Genomic DNA, 20,592 nt, shown 5'->3' with positions numbered 1-20,592 from the left:
GTGCTGACTACCTGGGAACGTGCATCCTACACTACAACCACATCCTCATTGAGCATCCTTGCTTACCATCTTCGTCATTGGTGACAGTTATGGTTGCCACGTCCATCTTCCCAACCCTAGCTCCACTCCAATGGTTTCCAAGTGGACTACCAAGACAGACCAGGAACTGCTCTTCTGGTTCAAAGGCAGAGTCATCACTGATATAAACACTGCAGTTCTTCACCTGAAGCCAAGTAAGCAGGAGAAAACAGGAAACATTTGTAAATCTGATGAAGCCACCTTAAAGGCCACACGGTACTTCACTGTCTAGGGTTTAGTGTCCGAGTACTGTCAATCCTGGAAGAAACTCTTATTTTCAAGGCTGTTGCTTCAGTGTGGACAAACCACACAGTTCTGGGATAAGACACAGCGGTGAAGACACCTGCTTCCACAAACCAGCAGCTACAACAGTCCTGAGTCCTACCGGCGCAGACAATTTGCATATCACATTTTAATCAATTTTATCATGAAATAAACAACCCTTTCAGAGTCGTGTCATATTTCCAGGAGCAGAATTTGTGACTTTAAGCACCTATGAGACGAGTTTGGATAACCTCTGCCAGCTCCCTCTGACAATGCAGAGCTGAGGAAGAGATGTGAACCTCTTCCGTCAATGGTTCTTCATTGTCCCTCTAAGCCAGGTTCAGCTCACCTTCTCCCCTTTCAAGAAAGTGATGCGAGACTCCTCTGCATTTCTTCTCTCTGCAAAGTCCTCCATGACCTCTGCTGTCTGGCTCTGGGTGTAGCACCTGACCGAGGACTCATAGCTCAGGTCCCCAGTGCGGAAGATGGGGATGTGCAGAGTACCCTCCTTCTCCTTCACCGTGTACGTATCCTTGGTGAACTGCATGCTTGGTACTGTAGGAGGTAATAAAAAGGGTCAAGCAGTGCTGAAGATCCAGAAAGACAGGAGCTAATGGAGGCAGATATACCCTGGGAGAACTGCTGCATGGAGCCTGGCAGCCAGGGGATAAAACAGCAGCTTCACTGTGCCTCAGTACAGGATTTGGTTTCAAACAAACAATGACTGAGCCACCTGACTCCAACAGCTGACGATGCTTGTTCCTTCCCTACCATTTTGGCGCGGCTGCAATGTGCTGGAGAACCAGGCAGGGCCGGCGGTACAGGGATGGTATGTTTGCGAGGTGTGTCAGGAGGGGACCGTATCAGGGCTCAGTACTGAAATGGATGCTCAAAGCATTATTCTACTGTCTGCGGGCAGACACGGAACAAACAGCTGGCAGCAAGGAGGGCAGACATCAACAAACGATGCAAAGGCAGAAATTATTATAACTACTACAGAGTTAGATTATACAGTGTGTGCTTTCCTTAGGCAAGCAAACACAAGAGATGTTAAAAGACAAGAGAAAATAAACACGTGGTGAGATTTTCTCTCATAGTGAGGGGGGCTTTAGCTCACAGAAAGCATGGAATGTGGCCAGCTCTGAGCGGAGGAGGCAATGCGTGGCTGAACGTGCGGGGACACTACAGGAAAATTAATTCTGCACTTCCATAGACTCCAAGCTCTTGTGGACAGTGAAGCACAGAAAGAAACAGGGCTGCCAAGTGGAATGGGATGATCAAGGGGCTGGAGCATCTCCCGTATGAGGAAAGGCTGAGAGAGCTGGGCCTGTTTAGCCTGGAGAAGAGACAACTGAGAGGGGACCTTACCAATGTCTGCAAATATCTTAAGGGGGAGTCTCAGGAGGATGGGGCCAGGCTCTTTTCAGTGGTGCCCAGTGACAGGACAAGGGGCAATGGGCACTAACTGCAGCACAGGGAGCTCCAGCTGAATGTGAGGAAAAACTTCTTTACTGTGAGCATGACAGAGCACTGGGACAGGCTGCCCAGAGAGGCTGCGGAGTCTCCTCTGGAGACATTCAAAACCCACTTGGACACAATGCTGTGCAGCCCGCTCTGGAGGAGAACCTGCTTTAACAGGGCGTTGGACTAGATGATCTCCAGAGGTCCCTTCCAACCCTGACCATTCTGCGATTCTGTGATCCCAGGAAAACAGGCTAAATCCAGCCTAGAAATAACCTAACTCGGACTAGCCTCCTGCTGCATGGAGTGTTAAGGAAGAGGCTAGGATGGGCCAGAGAGAGCTGCCATGGATAACTTACCATCTTGGGTGACGTCATTAATAGCCACGATCGCTTGGAACGGCTTTGTCAGCTCAGCTCCATGGGGTGAGCTGAGATAAACAACAAATGTCTCCAGCCCTTCTATCACTGGGTACTGCGCATCATCCAGGATTGTCAGAGTGCAGAACTAGAAGGAAAGCGGAAGTCCTGCTTTTAGAGATGCAAAGCTTTCATCCCTCCTGGCACCTGCATCTGGGTGTCTAATGTAAAGTCATTATGTCAGGCCTCTTCTGAATTCATTAACCAAGGGAAACAATGTTCTAGATAAATCTGGCATATCATTTCAGAGAACAGGCAGCCACCTTTATCCTGGGAGAGGTGGTCTGACCAAGCCTCCTCTGGCTGGAGGGCTGATCAGTTGTGAGCCTGTGCCTAGCAGATTCATTAAAAACTCTCAAGAGGCCCTAAGAGGATTTTCAAAACAGGCAAATATAGAGTAGGCAGATAAACAAGAGGGAAGCGTCACCAGACTGAGCAGGCTCATCAGAAGTCAAAGTGGCTCCTCACCTCTTCTGTCTTGCCTGGCCTGAAGTCTATTTTTCTGGAGCTGGGGACATAATCGATTCCTGGGCTGGCAGATGGAGGGTCTGATGTCCGAGTGGCACACCACACTGAGACGGGGGTTGAGAGATCAGGTCCCTGTCGGAGGACTGGAATCTCAATGTTTCCTGCATCACCAGTTGCACATGAGAGAACCAAGATGAGAAAGCAGCCACATACCACAACACCACCCCTTTCCCTTCAGCATGCCCTTTGCCCTTCACAGGCTACTGCAGAGAAACCCCCCCAGCCTTCCCCACAGGGGCAGAGGGAAGAACAGAAACCCTCTGCAGATCTTTCACAGTTCTCCTGCTGTGCCCTGAACTGCTCCTTCTGATACCTCTTGCTGCTGAAAGCACCCCAACGTGCTGCGGAGCAGCCTCGGGGCAGCTCCCTGCCACTCTTCACCTGCAGCCTCGCTGACAGTAAAGGTAGCGTTCCCCAGGAACACTGTGGAGGCATCGTTGGGACCACCAATGAAGACGTTGGCTGAAGCCCGGCTGCCAATGCGTGCGTTATCTGAGGCATCGGCCAATGCGATCTCAAACTCCTCTTCCTCTTCGTATTCACTGTCATCGATCAGCATGACATCACATGTCATCGTGGTGACACCCGGACCAAAGACGATGCGGCTGTCATCCACCATCCCACGGGACTTGAAGTCAGAGCCAGATTCCAGCATATAAAGGCTGCTTCCCTTGGCTGATTTGGGGACAGTGTAGCAGATGGCAGACACAGTGCTGCTGGTATCCCCTAAGATGTAACAGAAAAGTCATAACTTTATGGCAATACTGTTACTCTGTTTGGTGGAGACACTGTTCACTTAAATAATAAAGCAGCATTCAGAAAAGAGGGTGAGGAGTAAAAAAGAACACCGCCCCTTCTCCTAAACTTGCATAGAAGCTGGCTTAGGTCTACCTCCAAATCTGTACTCTTGGTTACTATGATCAGGAAGCGGGTGGCACGTGCCTATTAAAGAATATATAGCCCAATGACAGGGTCCACATCAAACACGGCACCTAGGTCACAGAGAAGCAACAAATAAATCCATGAGTTTACTCCTGATGCTGGAAAGAGAAATTAATCCCAAAGTAAGGAGCTTTAACTACGTTCGTGAATCTTACAGCAGAGCTGGGAAAAATGAAAAGAAAACCCCCATCTGCCCCGTGTTGTTGCATTTCAGTTGTGCCGCAAAGCTCCTTCTAAAAAACCAAAGTATCACCCCAAAATCATAAACAAGCAAACCCCAAAGAACACCACTTGTTTTGGGGGTCACTGTTAATAGCCTGCCAACAGGGAACAGTTGTTTGCCTGTGCCTGGCAAAGTTATATGCCGCAAAGACTCCTCGGCAGCTTTGCAGTAAGCCTAGTCATGTGCTAAAAGACTGCAGGATAACAGGCACTAAACTGCTTCGGTTATCTATAAAAAAAACCAGAATTAAAATCCAAGCTCTAGGCAGCCTTCGCAACCTTTGCTTCACCTCTCTGCCCAGAGGCTAGGCTGACCACTGCCTCCAGGGCTCCCCACCCACCCGCTCTGCCGTGGGGATTCAGGCTCTGCACACCCACCCACAGCAGCGCCCGCAGAGCCGCTTTCCCTCCTGTGCGGCACGGAAAGTCACTCTGTCCGGCTCGACCCACCTTTTCTTTCCACAGGAGCGGAGAGGAATCCAGCGCTCTCGCTGATGTGGTACGTCTTCCTGTCGAACTGCAGGGTGGGCTCGTCCTCCGGGTCCGTGATGGTGACCGTGGCCCGGGTGACATTCCCCAGCAGAGCATAGGCCGGCATGCTGAGCTCCACGGCAAAGCTCTCCGTGTTCTCAAACACCTTGTCATCGTTAACGATAATGGTGCAGGCCTTGATGTCCTCCCGCTCCTCAAACTGCACCTGGAAGGCAGCAAGGGGGCTGCTCTTTTTGGACTGGGGTCTGAAACTTTCCGTCCTCCCTGCCTCACCCTTGCCTGTGTCACAGACCCCGTGCGTGGGCAGCATCAGACACTGACTTCAACCAAGGCCAAATGGCTCGGGAAGGTCAAAGGCAGCAGCAAATGGAGGCTGTGGGCCCCCACCCCTTCTGGTCACGGTTTTAGCCTTTTGCACGATCAGGAGTGACACTCCTGCCGCTCAGGCAAACCTGGAACGTTTGTGGTCTGCCAGAACACTGCTGCAAAGCCTATCTGTCAACATAAAAAAACTGATGAAAGAAAGGGGACCCTCTTCTGAAAGCAAATAACCCACACATTTTTAGAAAGGAAATAGTCTCCCTTGTGTTTTTATCAGTTCTTCCATCTAGGCTTGATGGCATGCGTGGTCAGACCTTCCCCTTCCTGGTGTCCCCCACCCACCTGCCCTGCGTACTCCACGTAGTCTTGCTCTCCCGGCTGCGAAGTGGAGCCAGAGGTGGCCGTTCCCTGCTCTGTGCGGCACAGGACGATCGCGTACTGGTTGAGGTTACCGATCCGCTTCACGGTGACGCTCACGGAGCCTGCGCTCTCTCGGACGGTGTAGCTGGAAATGCATCAAGCAGACACAAATAACAGGTTGGGGAGCAAAACTTGTGTGTTTACGCTGGTACCAAGCACCGCAGATTCAGGCTGACTGTTGTCTACACAGAAAATCCGAGGGACACTAATCACCAGGGACTTGGGCAGATGGCAGCTACTCAGCAACCTGCTCCATGGTTTAACCCTGCAGGTATTTCTCCTCACTGACAAACACATGCCCGGCCCACCTAGAAATTGCCAGCGTTAATTAATCCAACAGGCATGCCACCCGTGAGGCTACAGCACACAGCAGCGAGACCTCGCTCCTGACGGGGTGCCAGTGGAACACAGGCAGAAACATGACAGAAAGTGCCCCAGAATTTAATTTCTGTGCCGTAGGTCCAATAACATATTACAGAGCTCAACCTCCAGGTAAGAGCCCATCTGTCAGAAGAGTGCTGTAAACCCCGTGCCATTTACCTTGTGTATGTAAAGCTGAGGAGAGACCACTGGATATGGAAGATGTTGCCACTGACCACATTGGGTTTGCTGTCCTTCACTAGGAACTGAAAGCTGTCCATGGTCTCCTGAGCCTTCTCCTCATGCATCACGTACCGAATGAGGCCCTGGTTCACATCCTCTGCCGGGGGAGAAGACATCCCATGAGCCAACCCAGACATTCCATGGCAGTTTTATAGACGAGCAGTGTGGAGACGGGCATCCACACGGCTTCAGGGACCAGGATCTCCACGCGCCCCTTATGCTGCAGCAGCTTTTCCAGCTTCCTTGGTCTTACCTGTGGTAGAAGCCAGCCTACAACCCGTGACAAGACATTCCCTTGTCTAGTCTCTATCCGTAACAGCTCACACTTAAAAATCAGGTAAATTGAAAGTAGCTTTGATGAAACGCAAGAAATACCCGTTCACTGCGGCAGCATGTATTTCAGGTCTGTTCTACAAGCTGACATGTCCTAACGGGGGTCCTTCTCACTGCTGAGATGGTTCAGGCTCTCTGACTTTCTGCAGTATAATACGTTTGCCAAGCTTCAGCCCGAAAATAACACAGGTCTCTTGCTTCTTTTTTCCCCCAATTTTTTTTTACTTCTTTTCCCCCCAGTGCACATGGGGTGCCAGGTGTGGCTGGCAGGGTCTGATGAGAAGGGTCAGGCAGAGCTGCTGCCTGCACCTGCACAGGCCCCAAGGCAGCATGGTGCCAGGCTCTGCAAACCGCAGCAGCAGGAGTGCTGAGAAAGGCTGTGCAGCGAGTTCGCCCTCAGCCTGCCTGGGGGAGTCGGGGGGGAGCAGCCATCAGAACAAGCACAGCGGTGTGAGAAGTAGTTACTCCCCATCCTCATGGAGAATCCCTCAGTCTTGCATGAGCGAACCTTCCATGTGTGGTTGACTCTGCACTGGTGGCTAAACATAGAATCACAGAATGGTTTGGGTTGGAAGGGACCTTGAAGACCCTCTGGTTCCCAACCCCCTGCCTTGGTCTAGTGGAACACCTTCCACCAGCCCAGGCTGCTCTTGTCCAGCCTTGAGCACTGCCAGGGACGGGGCACCCACAGCTGCCCTGGGCAGCCTGTCCCAGTGCCTCGCCACCCTCACGGTAAACATCTACCAGGCCTTGTGACGACGAGGTGCACATGCAATACCTACAGCTCCTCTTCACTGTCCCAAGTCAAATCTCCAGCTCTAACAAGTCTGGAAAACCTGGATGTGCTACAGGACACAGGTTGGCATCTATAGGAATTTACAGGATTTCTGCAAATGACAGCAAAGTTCAATTCTTATTTTTGACACACCTTTGAGACATTTGTGTCTTCTCCCCTCCCACCTTTTCCTGTCCCTGTCCCCTGCTTCCCCAAGCTGTCTTGACAAACTGAAGCAGCTGAAAGAAAAAAGCAAGAGTATACAGCCCAGCTTCATACCCTGCGTAAAGGTGGTCACAGGCATCCCTGGTTTCAGCTTGTTCTCCACATAACCATTTCTGGGACCAGTTGTTATCTCATAGATCAGCTGTTTGTCATCTGTGTCAGGATCTGTCGTCAGTAATTCCTTCTTAGTGATTAGATTGGTTGCCTGGATTAAAGCCAAACCAAGGGAGTCAAACTCTGGAGATCCAGCAGTGCAAGTCCGATTGACTGTTCACCCAAAAAGCCCAACCATCCCTCTGTCACACAGTGCTCTGTGAGGGGAAAGCTAGGGGATGTAAAAGCACAGAGGACAAGGCATGGCCTTGAACAGACAGATACCCGATAAGGTGTCTGACAGCACAGGAAGGCTCCAAATCCTGCCTCACGTCTTGCTTGTTTAATAGGAAAACATCATGGCTCAAAGAAAAGCAAATTCAGAGCAAGCTGCCCAGTCCTACCTAGCTGGGGCTAAAAGCTACGACAAATCTTTCCGTTTCACCTGGAAGCCACTGCTCCATCAACTGTGCCAGTGCTCAGGCAAGGCCAGGCTTTGCAAAAAACATTTGCCAACAGCCTCAAGTGGAAGGATTCACTCAGGACAGTTCATGCGGCTTTAGTGAGCTTGCACTAGGTCCTCCTCCAAATGACCTCACATGGATGTGCCTCAGTTCCACCATATTTTGCTTTCTCTTTAAAAAGAAAACACCTTTATCAGCAGGAGAAAAAGAGAACTGAACTGCCTGAGGCTGCAGGAGTGTTTTTTCTGAAAGGCATTTGAGCTGAGACAGCACTTCTTAACACCATTTCTTACTACAGTGACTTCCAACCTTTCTTCCTGGGAAGAATCAAAGTTTTTTTTTTTTGCAGTTAATCCTAGGTCCTCAAACACAAGCACAAGAGGGAGCTTCCTGGGGTTTTGCTTGGACTTCAGCAAAACAAAGGTATGTCACAGCCAGAAATCCCTACGCCACACTCCTCTGAAAGCCATGTCTCTGCTATGGCTGCTGCGGCACACGACACCTTCTCTGCCATTAGCAAAGCTGAAAATGTACCCTGGGGGGGAGGGACAAGGGGCAGGACATGTCTGCCCAGGAAGGTGGGCAGAGCTGTACTGCACTGCACAGCTCACGCAAGAGCCAGCAAGAGCCAGGCGTGATGGTCCAGGAAGTGATTTAGTGCCCTGGAGCCATGTTGCTTCGCTTAGCACGCATCCCTGCACACCTCTGCCTTTCCCAAGACACTTCACGGCCACAGAGAGACACCCATTCTCCATCACAAAAATCAAAATGCTGAAGGAACAGGATGTTCTCCTGTGAAGCTCCTCCTTCTGGAACAGCTTGAGAAACAATGTAAGCCGGTGGCAGTTACCTTGCCATCCATGTACTCCAGCCACTGCAAACCCAGGTTGGTGATGATCCTGGGTGTCCCGTCATCCACAGAGAGAATGTCCACTTTGAAGCGCTGTGGTGCTGCTGTCACAACCTGACAAAAGTTCAGAGAGACGGCTGTTACTCTGGGAGTCAGAGCCTCGCCCACCATACTGCCAGCTTTGCTCCCTTCAGCTCTGTTAGGATCAAGGTCCTGGGGTGAGTTTGCGCACACGAAGGCTGGTACACCACGTAAGAAGCAAATGGCATTGTGGAAACAGGCATATTCAGCACTTATCTTCAGTGGAGTGACAGCAGCTAAGTCTCCCCTTCACTGAGTATCACCTATAGAGGTGTCCCTGACATCCCTTCTCCTCCCTTACCTTCTTCCCTCCGTCCTCCATGATGAAGAAGGGATTGGTCCCATCAGACACAGTGAAAGTGAAGCGATCCTTCAGTGAGTTGCTACCATCGTGACTGTAGCTGATGCGGTTCTGGTAGATGTCGTCCATTGTGAAGGTGCTGGCTTGGTGGTAATGCTGCCCATTGCTGGTGCGTTCGATCAGGCCATGCCGGGGCAGCTGCGTGACTGTGAACGTAATTGACTCAGCCTGCAGCAAGGAGACAGAGCGGCAAAGCTGAAGGCATGAGCCCAGGACCAGGACAGGCATGTCCTTCCAGCTCCAGCTGCCTGGAGAGGGACTCTATGCCCAGACAGCTTTCCTAGCACCAGAGGTGCCAACACAGCACCACACACTGAATTAATTCACCCTGAGCCCTGCCCTCTCTTTATCCCTCTCCCAAGGTGGCTATGTACAAAACAACCCCAGTCAGGGAGCGCTAGGCTACACACATCACACCAAACTATTCGTTTGGCTGGTCTGACACGACTCCTGCCCGTGTGACAACTCCACGAACACAAGAGCAGTCCCCCAGTTCTGCAGCCATTCTAAGCAACGTGCTCCATGTCATCTCTGTCAGGGTGGAAGCAGTGAGAACCTTTGGTGCAGGATCTTTGGCTCTGGGCAGTAACAGGCAGCCAGGAGCTCTCTTGCTGCAGGGAAACTGCAGCGCAGGGAGGCAGAACCAACATGAGGCTAGTGGCTTAGCCTCCAGCCAGCCCCAGGAAGAGGAAGAAATGTCATTTTCATCTGTGCTAGGCACAAACTCAGTGTCAAGGTTAGATATAAACTCTGTTCAAATCCACAGTGTTCAGAGATAAGGTGGGACAGGGCAAGGATTAGCTCTGATCACAACTTCTACGTGTTTTCCACGCAGGTTTGTTGCCGTGTCTGAGGGACATGCCAGATGAAGCCATTTCTCAAGCCAGGGCTTTGCTTTGCTCAAACACTCATTCATCTATTTATATACAAACTGGGCCTTCCACAAGCTGTTTGTTTGATGCTGCGATCAGACGGGGTATGATCACAGGGAGAGATGACACTCGCTATAATCTCTCTCTCTGAACACAAGCCCATTTTTCAGCTGGCGCAGATGAGAGGAGGGAGGCGGCAAGCGGGAGCCCTGCCTTACCTCTGTGTCAGCATCTGTTGCTTTAAGCTCAAACTCTGTGATGGTTTTCCTCACCCCTTCCTGAACCGTCATCCCGAGGCTTTGCACTACGGGTAAGGAGTCATCCACAGGATTTATGGTGATGTCAAATGTCTGCCTCACCTGGAACAGGAGGAAAAGCCTCTCTTGATGAATTCAGTCTACCAGGAGTGCAGCTCCATTGAAACAGTAACGCTTTAAAGAGACCACGGTTATCTAGAATGTGGGTTACTTCATTTTGGCCTTGTGTAGTGAGTCAATGTGACCTTCTGAGCTCAAATCATGTGAAGGTGACCTCTTCTATTCCTCCCCATTAATTTATTCTCCCTCTTTCTGTGATAATTATGGACATCCACTTTTCCTTCCCTCCCTCATTCTACTTTGTCCCTCTGCTGTGATTTTTCTCTTTCAGAAAGTAGGAAGAAGACATTTCTCAAGGGTCTAACTGTGCTTCTGGGTATGTTGTCAGTGCACTGGATCAAAGCTGAGCTCCAGGAGCAATTGGTAGGCAGATGAGAAACAGACACTGAAATCTCGGTAAACCAGTCTCACAAGGCTACATCACAGGTGGCTCCCCCTTACCTACACAGGGATCGCTCCCTTCCTTGTGCTACGTCAGGTCTCTCACAGCAAGGGAAGTAAAAGCGCCCACCATTGCCAAATGACAAGCCCACATGTGGCTTGTTTCATTGCGAGAGATGTGTAACTGTCTCTTGCAAGCACGCAAGAGGAAAATACTCCTGTCACATCCTACAGAATCGATAGCCTGCTCTGACTTGGGCAAAAAACCATGCTGGCACTCACCTCATTTGTTCCGTCAGACACCGAAAAGGTGAATGCATCCGTATGCTTTTCAGCATCACTGGTGTGGACATACCGAATGCTGCGAGACGCCAAATCTGCCTGGCTGAAGGAACTAATCCTTGTCCCTAGAAAAAGAACAATAGAGGAAAATGTTCAATAGAAAGAGTGAGGCAGTGAAAAATATAGTGAGCTGAACATATCTAGCCATAAGCACTCAGCCTTGGCTTGTTCTGCTCCAATTCAGGCTGTATTGTGAACCTCAGCTGAGCCAGGGATTTAGCTCACATGGAGGCTCCTAAAAACTCAGCTGGATAACTTTTACATTAGTGCAATGGCACCCCTTCTGCAAAAAGAAGTACAGACTTCTTCCCAGACATACAATTTCATGATGGCACCTCAAACTGTCAGGACACCCTGTTGGGGATGGGCCAAGACAGAAGCTGTGAGAAAAGTGGCAGATGTAACACTTTTGATTTTCACCACAGTGCAGGACTGATCTGACCAAGGCATTGTTGAGTACGAGCAAAAGGTTTCCTGGCCTCAGCTCTTTTCAAAAATGCCTTAAAAATCTCTGCTCCCTTTCCCTCTCCTTGTGCCCCTGCATTTAGAACAGATTGAGTCCCATTTTCAGCTCTGACTTCCAGTGACATCTTTACAGGTCATTAGGTGTGACGCAGGCACAGAAAGGCACCAACAAGCATTTTAAAAAGCACTTGAGCCTTTAAGTCTCACTGCTGCGCTTGATGGTTTTACTGCTCTTAGCCACAACAAAAACCCTGACAAAAAGTTTTTCACTGATTTATCATGCTAAATGGCTACTGACAAGTATTGGCCACACTACAAACGATACCAGGATCTGATATAAATAAATGAGCCAAAACTGGATGATTATCCAAGGTTTCCTCAGAGCTCATTAGCTTTAAAGGTCTGTGCCCTCTTTTGAACACTCTGGTATTCTCGCCTTAGGTTTCGGTCATTTAAATCATGAGAACAGTTCTTTCACAGTGTTGTGACACTATGTCTTTCTTAGTCCATCACAGACACAAAAAAGCACAGAAATCAGAATCATCACATTTTAAATAACAGGACGAATAAAATCCTTAATCCAGCTCTTTCAGGTCTCCAAAGTACAGGATTCTCTGTTTAGTTTGCAATTTAGACAAAAATATTGCAAGTTTTCAATTTTCTCTCAGCAGGGGGTTTGCTTATTATAACTTCCATTCATTATTCCTAGCTTTCCAACGAGTTTGCCAGAGGACTTCTTAAACTGTGAGAAGATGAGGCAAACCACACACTCAAACTGAGCTGTACAGGGACTGTCTGCATCTTGAAAACACAGAGCAGATATTTCCACTTTAATCCCATGTTAATGAGAAATCTAATTCTGAGAAGAAATATAATCTTAGATGAGTATAATGTAAGTCAGAAGAACATATTATATGACAGCATAGATCTAGATTAATTCATCAGAGAAGGGCAGAATATTCGTGCTGTCAGTGGCAACTCTAAAATTCAGATCATGTTTGGAGGTAATTATTTTTGAGTTTCACAGGATTGACCAACTCCCTTCCCCAAACTACCAGAATTTGTTATCCAGCATAATCCATCACTCCACAGTGCAGCTTCCTTTGTAAACTAACTCAGCAGTTAGTTCTCTTCCTCTCCAAAGCACAGGTGGGAGAAGAGGCTGGTGTTTTGGGATCAAGGGACACACTGGCCAAGAGGGGGACTGAAAGCAAGTTGTCTGTCCACTGAGGTGGGCTCTATTACCATGGACATTAGGGGATGGATTCTTTTGGGTGTTGTACTGCATGTGGTCACAAAAAAGGCTGAAGGTTTGCAATGGGTCTTCAAAGAAGAGATTCACACAGCGGCAAGCTGGACTGACCTGTGAAGGCCACCAGCCAACATTACCACGGGGCATCAACTCACCCAGAGGCTGAATAAATCCTCACCCAGGATTATTGGGCTGCCTTGCCTCCACTCACCCTATTGTCCAACTCTCTGGGCTAACGACCGTTTGATTTCTAACAGGAAACCTAATTCTGTGCTGCTGCCTCCAAGCACATTTTTCCTGCAGTCAATCTCTAGGGCTCAAAAGCTCTCCCCCAGTGCTTTGCTCCTAGGAGTACCCAACCAAGTAAAATCCCACCCTGCTAACCTGGAGAGGCGGCGTGCTCCAGGTGCCCCAGCTGTGGCTGTCTGGTGATCTCATACCGGAGCTGGCTTGGCTCGCTGTCCTGGTCAGTGGCAGAGAGCTGGAGGGTTGTGATTGTCTTGGCTGAGTTCTCATCCAAGACCAGTCCTTTGTTAGTGATGATGGAGGGGGGTACTCTGTCTTCTGAAAGGGTTAAATATAAAGCTGAGTTAAGATACCTGTCCTCCTTTCCCTGGCGTTATCCAAAGCAGGTACTTGTGCTCAAGCAAAAGACAACAGGCACACAAACACCTCCCAGGCTGGTAATGCCAAAACAGGGTATTAATCGAGGGGACGGTAACATTATAACATCTTAAAGACGATCTAGACAGTATGAAGATATTAAGGGGAATTTTTCTACCTTTTTCAGTGAGTTTGTCAGAAGCCAAAGAACTAATTCTCACATCCGTGAACTCTCCCCATGCCCCAAACTTCAAAAGCCTTTGAATTAACAGCGAATAAAAACTGCATCTGAAGAATTACATCTTAACTTGCAGTTGCATATGGGATGGGAAACTACAAAGGCCTGAGCTCTGCAGCAAAGAAAACATAACTTCAGCACTGTCTTTTACCTAATACGTTAATATAAAAAACCTGGTCCTTCAGTTTGTTGCCGTCTGCGCTCATCACATCAAAGGCGAAGGCGAAATTTCCACCAGGATCCCCTTTCCTGTGACTGTACACCACTTGCCCTGGAGAGAGGGACAGGAGAAAAGAAGTGGTTTTATTACAGGCTTCATCATTTAATTCTTGGTTTGGAACCAGGCTGGCACCATAAGTCTGGGGCTTGACAGAGCTCCTGAATTTGGGTTTAATTACTTTTTCTCTTTATTCTTTTTCTCCTGCTGAGAGCAACTTTTTAACACTTGCTTAACAATACGTGTTTCTGCTCTAACATAACAACCTTATCTTACTTCTTTCCCTCTCCCTTCCCTGCTTCAAGTCATCCCTCCCTCTCATAAAGATTACAGAATCACAGAACATCTCAAGCTGGCAGGGACCCACAAGGATCATCGAGTCCAACTCCCTGCTCCTCGCAGGACTACCTAAACCGGCCACATATTACTTGCTGTGACTACCTAAAACCAACCACTCTCACCTTTATTTATATCAGCCTGGGTGAAACTTTTGACAGGTCCTTTGACAGAGATCTGAACTGGATTATCGATTTTGGTCAACTGCAGACGACCCACACTGGGATCCCTCTTCATGACAAATCTAATTGTTGTGTCATCTGGATAAACAGCTGCTGCTTTCAAGTGCTGATCTGTGAGCTGTGCTGTAGAGCCTGGATCAAAGGGAGAAAATCCACAGTTTCAACCAACCCAGCTAAGTGACAGCTTTAGCCTGGACCACAGAGCAATACCAAGTGATACCATTCTCCTCCCTCTTCCCGTACCAGCTGGGAGCTGCAGGTCCCTGTTGACAGCTAATGTGGGTGGTGGCTTCTTTGGCAGCTCCACGGAGAACTCTAGCCTCCCTGTCTGCGTGTAGAGACCATCCGTGATGGAGAAGCCAAACTCATCTGTTTGTGCTGCTGCACCGCTCTGAGTATAAACGATCAGCTCATCCAAAATGTCCTGGTAGGTGAAGGATGAGCCCATGGACAGCACACGTCCCTGCTCCGGGGACTCCGCAGCAGTCTGCCTCCTGCGGAGATGACCTGGCAAACAACAGATGGATGAAAATGATGTGGAGAAGACAGCCTGCTGGAGACTCTTGCTGTGCCAGCTCTCAGTGGGATGCACAGAGGTGGACCTCGCCTTACCAGCACAACTGAAAGAAGTTATCCGCTTATTGCTAAAACTGGTAAGAATTTGGCTACGTACATGGGATCTGCAAAAGGGTGCACAGCCCTCACTAATATGACACTTAGCCTTCACCTGGCCCCCTGCCTTGCTTTATCACTGCAGATAGATGCTAGTTACACAGCTCTTTGGAACTGAACCCACAACTGGAAATGGGGTAACACAAAAGGGAACTTCCCAGGGGAATGCATGCAGCCCCCCCTTCTCCTCTCCCACAAACAGTGAGGGACAACTCTCAAAGAACAGGTCTGCTCTGAAGCATAGCCCTTCTGTGGCTGCTGGTCCGAACACAGACTAAATGTGCTTTGTACAAGTACACCAGGCTCCTCCCTCACATCGCTGGCTGTTATGTGCATTGATATAAAGACACAGACAGTGACACACGAAGACATATCCCGTCTCTGTCACCCCCTAGCTTGTCAAGACTTACCATGTTCTGGACTTTTGCTGACCACGATGACGAGCTCACTGTTCTGGGTGTCCAAGTCCTGCAGGTTGAGGGAGGCGTTGGTAACGACCACACCTGAGCCCTCGTGCACTCTGACAGGCTCCAGGACCATCTTCGGGGGCTCGTCGTTCTGCCGCTGCACAGGTCCCAAAGGTACATAGTCAAAAAAAGGGAAATGGCCAAAGGGAAAAGACCGCTGCCCACCTGAATGAAACACAAGCTCCCAAAGGGCAGTACTGGTGCTGATATCCATTAATGGGCTACACCACTTTCTCCAAATCTATCTAGCATCACGGCTGCTTCTAAGAGGGAGAAGACACCAGAGAAATAAGGCCTGGGGAAGAGGTGGCAATGCACAGCTGTTCTCTGGCATCACAGGCGAATTATGTGCCTGTACTAGGGGAAGGCAGCAGACGGGTGGAAGGAAACTCCCTTTAATCCCCTTCCCACACATTACAAAGGAGTGAGCAAAGCTTGTACTTTAAAAGTCATGTATGTGTGTCAAAGGAGAGGGCTCACCTGAATTGTGATGTTAATGCTCTGCACCTCAGACTGGCTGAAGCCATCACTCGTGTAAAAGCTGAAAACGTCACTTGTTGGTTCGATGCTTTCATGGACGCTCTGGAAGTAGTAAATGCTGTTCTCTAGAACATCTTGAAGGGAAAAGGATGCATCTGTGGTCATAGCAGACTCACTCTGTGGGCCAAAACTCTCACCTGCAAACCAGAAAATCACTAGTGAAAGGATGTTCAATTCACTGATAAACTAAACCCAAAAGGAGCCAGATTAGAAGAACGGCACATTGTGAAGGGTGCAGAAAGATGTTCATTCCTACAACGTGACTTTCACACACATCTTGTGACCTTTGTAGAAAGCAGCATCTGCTGCATTAGAGTAGGCATTGAGGAAGCTGCAGTTTTATGTGTAGTACAAGCAATCCCACGTCCCAGAATTACTTTGGCTTTCTTCAGAGATGAGATAATGGCTCATGTGCCATCTGGCCTCAACACAACCTCTACATCAAGCTTCACCTTGCAAAACTGTTTAGGACACAATTAGGAGGGATGATGTGTAATGGTTAGCAACCACTGCTCTCCAGAAGAAAGGCAATCACTGCTGCAACAAGTCACTACACTGGCCAACCCACAGCGATATTTTATGAAGTTATGATTTAAGTAAAATGATACATGCCACTCCTGTTACGACCACACAGTATTAAGCAGACAAGTCTCCTGGATGAGCATCTTTGGACAATATGGTGTAAGTCCTACCTTTTCTTGATAATACAGTGAGATAAGAGAACCTTACCAGCCATGCTTTGCCACAGCTCTCACAGCCTTAAAGCTTACTGGGACATTTAGAGGGATTTAGCAAAGTTTGTTCTGTGTAACAAGGGCAGCCGAAATAAAGCATGATGAAAATACAACACATGGGCTTGAAAAGGCTCTTAATGCCCCAGTCTCACAACGTAGACCAGTCTTCAACAAACCAGAATTAGGAGGAAATGCTCCCCAGAGACAGTTTCTCTTGTAACGCTGACCTTACAAGCTCTTTATGATCAACTGATGCCAACCAACACTGCACTGAGACAGATTAGAATGTGCTTCAGCATGGCAATTCCCATGTTCCCTTTCATTAGCCGGGAGGAAGAGGAGATAGCCAAGCAGTTTACCTGTCTTAGTGTTTTCAATGTAGCCATACATAGGTAGAGTGATAACTGTGACCCTCAGGTCTTCCCTGGCAGCAGCATCATAATCAGCAGTTAGGTGGTGATGAGCCAGCAGTGGGACCCTGCCCCCCTCATCCACCTGGAAAGCAAAAGCATATGACAAAACTACCACCCAATGCACACAACGCACAGCAACACAGCAATTGTTCCTGAACAAGCCTGCCTTGATGGAAGAGGCTTGCCCGGTCTCCAAAGTCCTGTCCCATCCTCCCCTAGATTTGTTAAGCATGAAATCAGGGCAAGAAGCAAACTGGCAGAGTCATGCTGACCTCTTGGAAGGTGAGAACTGCATTTCTTGTCGAGGAGAGCCTTTTGAAGGCAAGGGAGGGGGAATGCAAAGCTGGAAAGGAGGGAGATGACTTCAAAACGTTTTGATAAGGAGTCTGAAGTGCTGTGTTATCAGTCCACAGCACCAGATGTTTTCAGACTTCTGCTCATCTTTTACACACAAGCTGGTGAAATAAGGGACGAAATATTAAACAGGGGCAAGTCAGTCTTGTTCCACTGATGCCAACAGGACACCCTAGGGAGAACCCAGCTCCTGACTAGAACACATGTAAGCAGATGAGGTTCAGAGCTGTACTGTCAGCCTCCCCTGGCCTCCAAGTAATTTGTTAACCCTTTGCACTCATAAGATTGCATGTGCAACTACATGTTTCTTCAGTGACTTCCTCTCAGTCCAGGAAAACTGTTCAGTTCCTCACATCTAAGACATTCCTCCTGCTGTTCCTAGTATCCTGGGTAGCCACTTACAGTGATATGGTCAGCAAAAGCAATGAGTGACGGCATCGTCTGGGCAGGTGTGATAGTGATGGTGAACATCTGTCTATCAAGCCGGTTGTTATCAGCATCAAAAACAACAAAATGGAAGATGTCCGTAACTGGCTGATTGCTGGTCTCAAACGTGGTGGAGTAGCTGTGGAAGCCAGAACACAATCTGGGTCAGGGAGTCTCACTGATGGTCAGGCAAATCCATCTCAACCTGCATTCAGAGGTGAACACACACCTCTTGAAAGAGAGGTGGTATTTCAGCTCCCAGCTCTCCTTCATGTTCATTCCCTGAGTTCTTTTAAACCACTGTTTTAGGTGTTGCCTACCTAAAGCATCACAATGACACCGTGGACACAGAAAAAATTCCCATACTTTGAAGCTACACCAACTACTGGCATTTCAGACATGCATAAACACCTAATTCTGCACAGAGCAAATGCCCTCATTCATAATCTCACAGGACCAAGAAAGGAAAAAATATCTTTTGATACATCGTATTAACATAACATAGCCCAGAGATCCCTGTGGAAAGCCCGTCTAGCTTTTAACTGGCATGGCTTGAAGGAGAATAGCTCTTTGATACCTGATCCTCTGGCTGTTGATGTCTTCCATAGTGAAATTATAAACCCTGGAAAGCTCTTCATCATGAGGGCCTGAAGTCCGTAAGAGGGTGCCATATGCAGGCAGAGAGATTAACTGAATTTGTATCTCCGAGTCAGGAGAATTGTTGTCCTAAACATGAAGCAACAAACCAAATCAGAGCAAGACAAGATTAGCTTTTATTTCCCTCCACTAAAAATGGAAGGAGGAATAAAATGTTTTATAGGGAAATGTATCAAGCTAGCCAGGTCAGACCCACAGCTGATGAATATTAAATGAAACTCTACTGATGAGAACAGAGTCAATTGGGGTTGACATTTTCAGAATCTACCACAAAATTTATTTTCATTTTCTCTCCACTCAAGAGAGGTTTTCTTTGTGTCCTTGTATTGCATCAACACAATCTTCCAGATGTAAACTTAGTATTTTTGGTTTCAAATTACTTTATACTCGTAGTGGACTGGAGCACTTATGTTATGCTTTTCCTGACTCCAGATAAAGTGAGCCAAAATTTAGCAGATAGCGGGCACAGGGAGGAACGGCTGCCCACTAGTGCTTCAGACAGAGACACAGAGCTAAGTTCAGTTCACAGTAAAATACAGGCTAATGTACAGCAATGCTGCAAAAGCCAGATTCACATGAAACTAAAAGCCGATTTTGGCTTGTTTTACATACATTACATACAACCATCTCTACGCCATCACAACTCAGATGTCAGTTTTTTTCTAAAAGTTTCTGTTGGCTGCTTGAAAGGTAAGACTTAAAGCAGAAATCATCATAACCTCAGCATATGGGTCAGGAACGAAATCCTCTTTTCCCTAACTGTTCTCTTCCTCGGATTAAACCCGCACAGCTCCCTTGTCAGCCTTCCTCCTTACAAGGAGGCCAGGCCAGGCCCCAGACTTGCATCCAGACTGATCCCTTTGAAAAAACATTCATCTGCCTTCTTATCCTACCTCACCCGCTGCAGTTCCCTGATCATCTCCCTGACAGCCACCACCTCAGGTCTCTCCAGCCTCACACGTGCACTGCAATCTCTCCTCCCTAAGGGGAGCGTACCTGCATGCCTGAAATCCACTACTGGTGCATTTGCTGCTAAACCATCTACAAGGAGTAAAACACCCTCCTTCTGGACTTCACCAGCAGGGTAACTCCTGTACCACATGCAACCCCAGGGACCACCTCCAAGCTACCAAAGAGTGTGATGTCTTGGGTTGCTTAAACCTCCCCCCTTCAAATACGTCCGAAAAAAAAAAACAACCAGGCAATTTTGGACAGGGGGTGAGGTGAAATTTTCAAGGGATTATCTCTTAGCAAATCCATATGCTTTATTAGCAAGTCTGTTTGATACAAAAATCTGGGATTAGCTCAGTTCTCATGTTTAGCATGGCAGTTCACCTCTGTTACAGTCAAACACAGGATAGCCTTAAAACCCCGATGGATGAAAGAGTCGATTATCCCTTTTTTTGGCAGCAGCTTACAGGACACAGTCAAACCCCAAGCTCCCGACCACGGATCCACACCGATGGCAGAGAGGTGTGTGTGGTGAAGGGTCTGGGGGGGATAAGGAAAGGGAGGCTGGCTGCATTCACTGGGTTTAGAAAAAGAGGAAAGCTTACGATGTAAGCGAGGTGCAACCGAGAGAGGGTCACGGAGCTTTTACTAGCCACGGTGATTGCCAGCAAGCAGCCTGGGGCCAGCTGTGGACCGTTGTTATCCGGCAGGGACACTTCCACCCTCAGCACTGTGGTCACCGTGGTGACACCGTCGGTGACAGAGATTTCCATGCTATCCTCTGCTGCTACTGAACCATCATGCACGTACTGCAGAGCATTTCGAGTGACGTCCTCATAGGTGAAGGTGTCACCTTCCCAAAAAGAAAATGCACACTTCAGAAATACTGCGCTCAGAGCACCGATCCAATTCCAGTGACCTAAGGCCCCAATTTAAGAAAAGACTTAATCATGTACTAAACTGGCATTTAGTACCAACCTTACAGGGATGTGAGTTAAGAAGACATTTATTAAGGAGATAGTATATATGCAGGGCAGAGGAAAAGTGGTAACCTTCACGGTTTCAGACACAGTGACTCTTCACGATTTTCAGGGACTGCACAGATCCTCCTTTTTCCCCAGCTGCTTTGCAAGCTTATGCCTGTCACAGCCAGATAAGGCTTCCCTGTCCACAACTTCTGC

The 20,592-nt window shown here is 48.4% G+C and overlaps 1 protein-coding gene across 1 annotated transcript in view; it reads right to left on the bottom strand.

Annotated features, from left to right (window-relative positions):
• Positions 1 to 20,592, bottom strand: part of FRAS1 (Fraser extracellular matrix complex subunit 1) — a 173,663-nt gene that overhangs the window by 13,937 nt on the left and 139,134 nt on the right. Inside the window, exons 37-59 of the mRNA XM_056355472.1 lie at positions 20,017 to 20,264; positions 18,381 to 18,529; positions 17,780 to 17,942; positions 16,970 to 17,105; positions 15,817 to 16,013; positions 15,280 to 15,433; positions 14,441 to 14,704; positions 14,141 to 14,329; positions 13,614 to 13,733; positions 13,006 to 13,185; positions 10,845 to 10,969; positions 10,023 to 10,163; positions 8,873 to 9,100; positions 8,491 to 8,604; positions 7,138 to 7,288; positions 5,688 to 5,847; positions 5,070 to 5,232; positions 4,365 to 4,611; positions 3,132 to 3,476; positions 2,691 to 2,851; positions 2,163 to 2,310; positions 692 to 897; positions 67 to 223 (exon numbers count right to left, since the gene is read on the bottom strand). Of these exons, the coding sequence (XP_056211447.1) occupies positions 67 to 223; positions 692 to 897; positions 2,163 to 2,310; positions 2,691 to 2,851; positions 3,132 to 3,476; positions 4,365 to 4,611; positions 5,070 to 5,232; positions 5,688 to 5,847; positions 7,138 to 7,288; positions 8,491 to 8,604; positions 8,873 to 9,100; positions 10,023 to 10,163; positions 10,845 to 10,969; positions 13,006 to 13,185; positions 13,614 to 13,733; positions 14,141 to 14,329; positions 14,441 to 14,704; positions 15,280 to 15,433; positions 15,817 to 16,013; positions 16,970 to 17,105; positions 17,780 to 17,942; positions 18,381 to 18,529; positions 20,017 to 20,264 (4,146 nt within the window). The remainder of the gene's footprint in view (positions 1 to 66; positions 224 to 691; positions 898 to 2,162; positions 2,311 to 2,690; positions 2,852 to 3,131; positions 3,477 to 4,364; positions 4,612 to 5,069; positions 5,233 to 5,687; positions 5,848 to 7,137; positions 7,289 to 8,490; positions 8,605 to 8,872; positions 9,101 to 10,022; positions 10,164 to 10,844; positions 10,970 to 13,005; positions 13,186 to 13,613; positions 13,734 to 14,140; positions 14,330 to 14,440; positions 14,705 to 15,279; positions 15,434 to 15,816; positions 16,014 to 16,969; positions 17,106 to 17,779; positions 17,943 to 18,380; positions 18,530 to 20,016; positions 20,265 to 20,592) is intronic.

The sequence above is a fragment of the Falco biarmicus genome, chromosome 1 (genome assembly GCF_023638135.1).
Source record: "Falco biarmicus isolate bFalBia1 chromosome 1, bFalBia1.pri, whole genome shotgun sequence".
Lineage (NCBI taxonomy): Eukaryota > Metazoa > Chordata > Aves > Falconiformes > Falconidae > Falco > Falco biarmicus.
The sequence above is the reverse complement of the archived record's forward strand: the minus strand, read 5'-3'. Positions and strand labels throughout refer to the sequence as shown.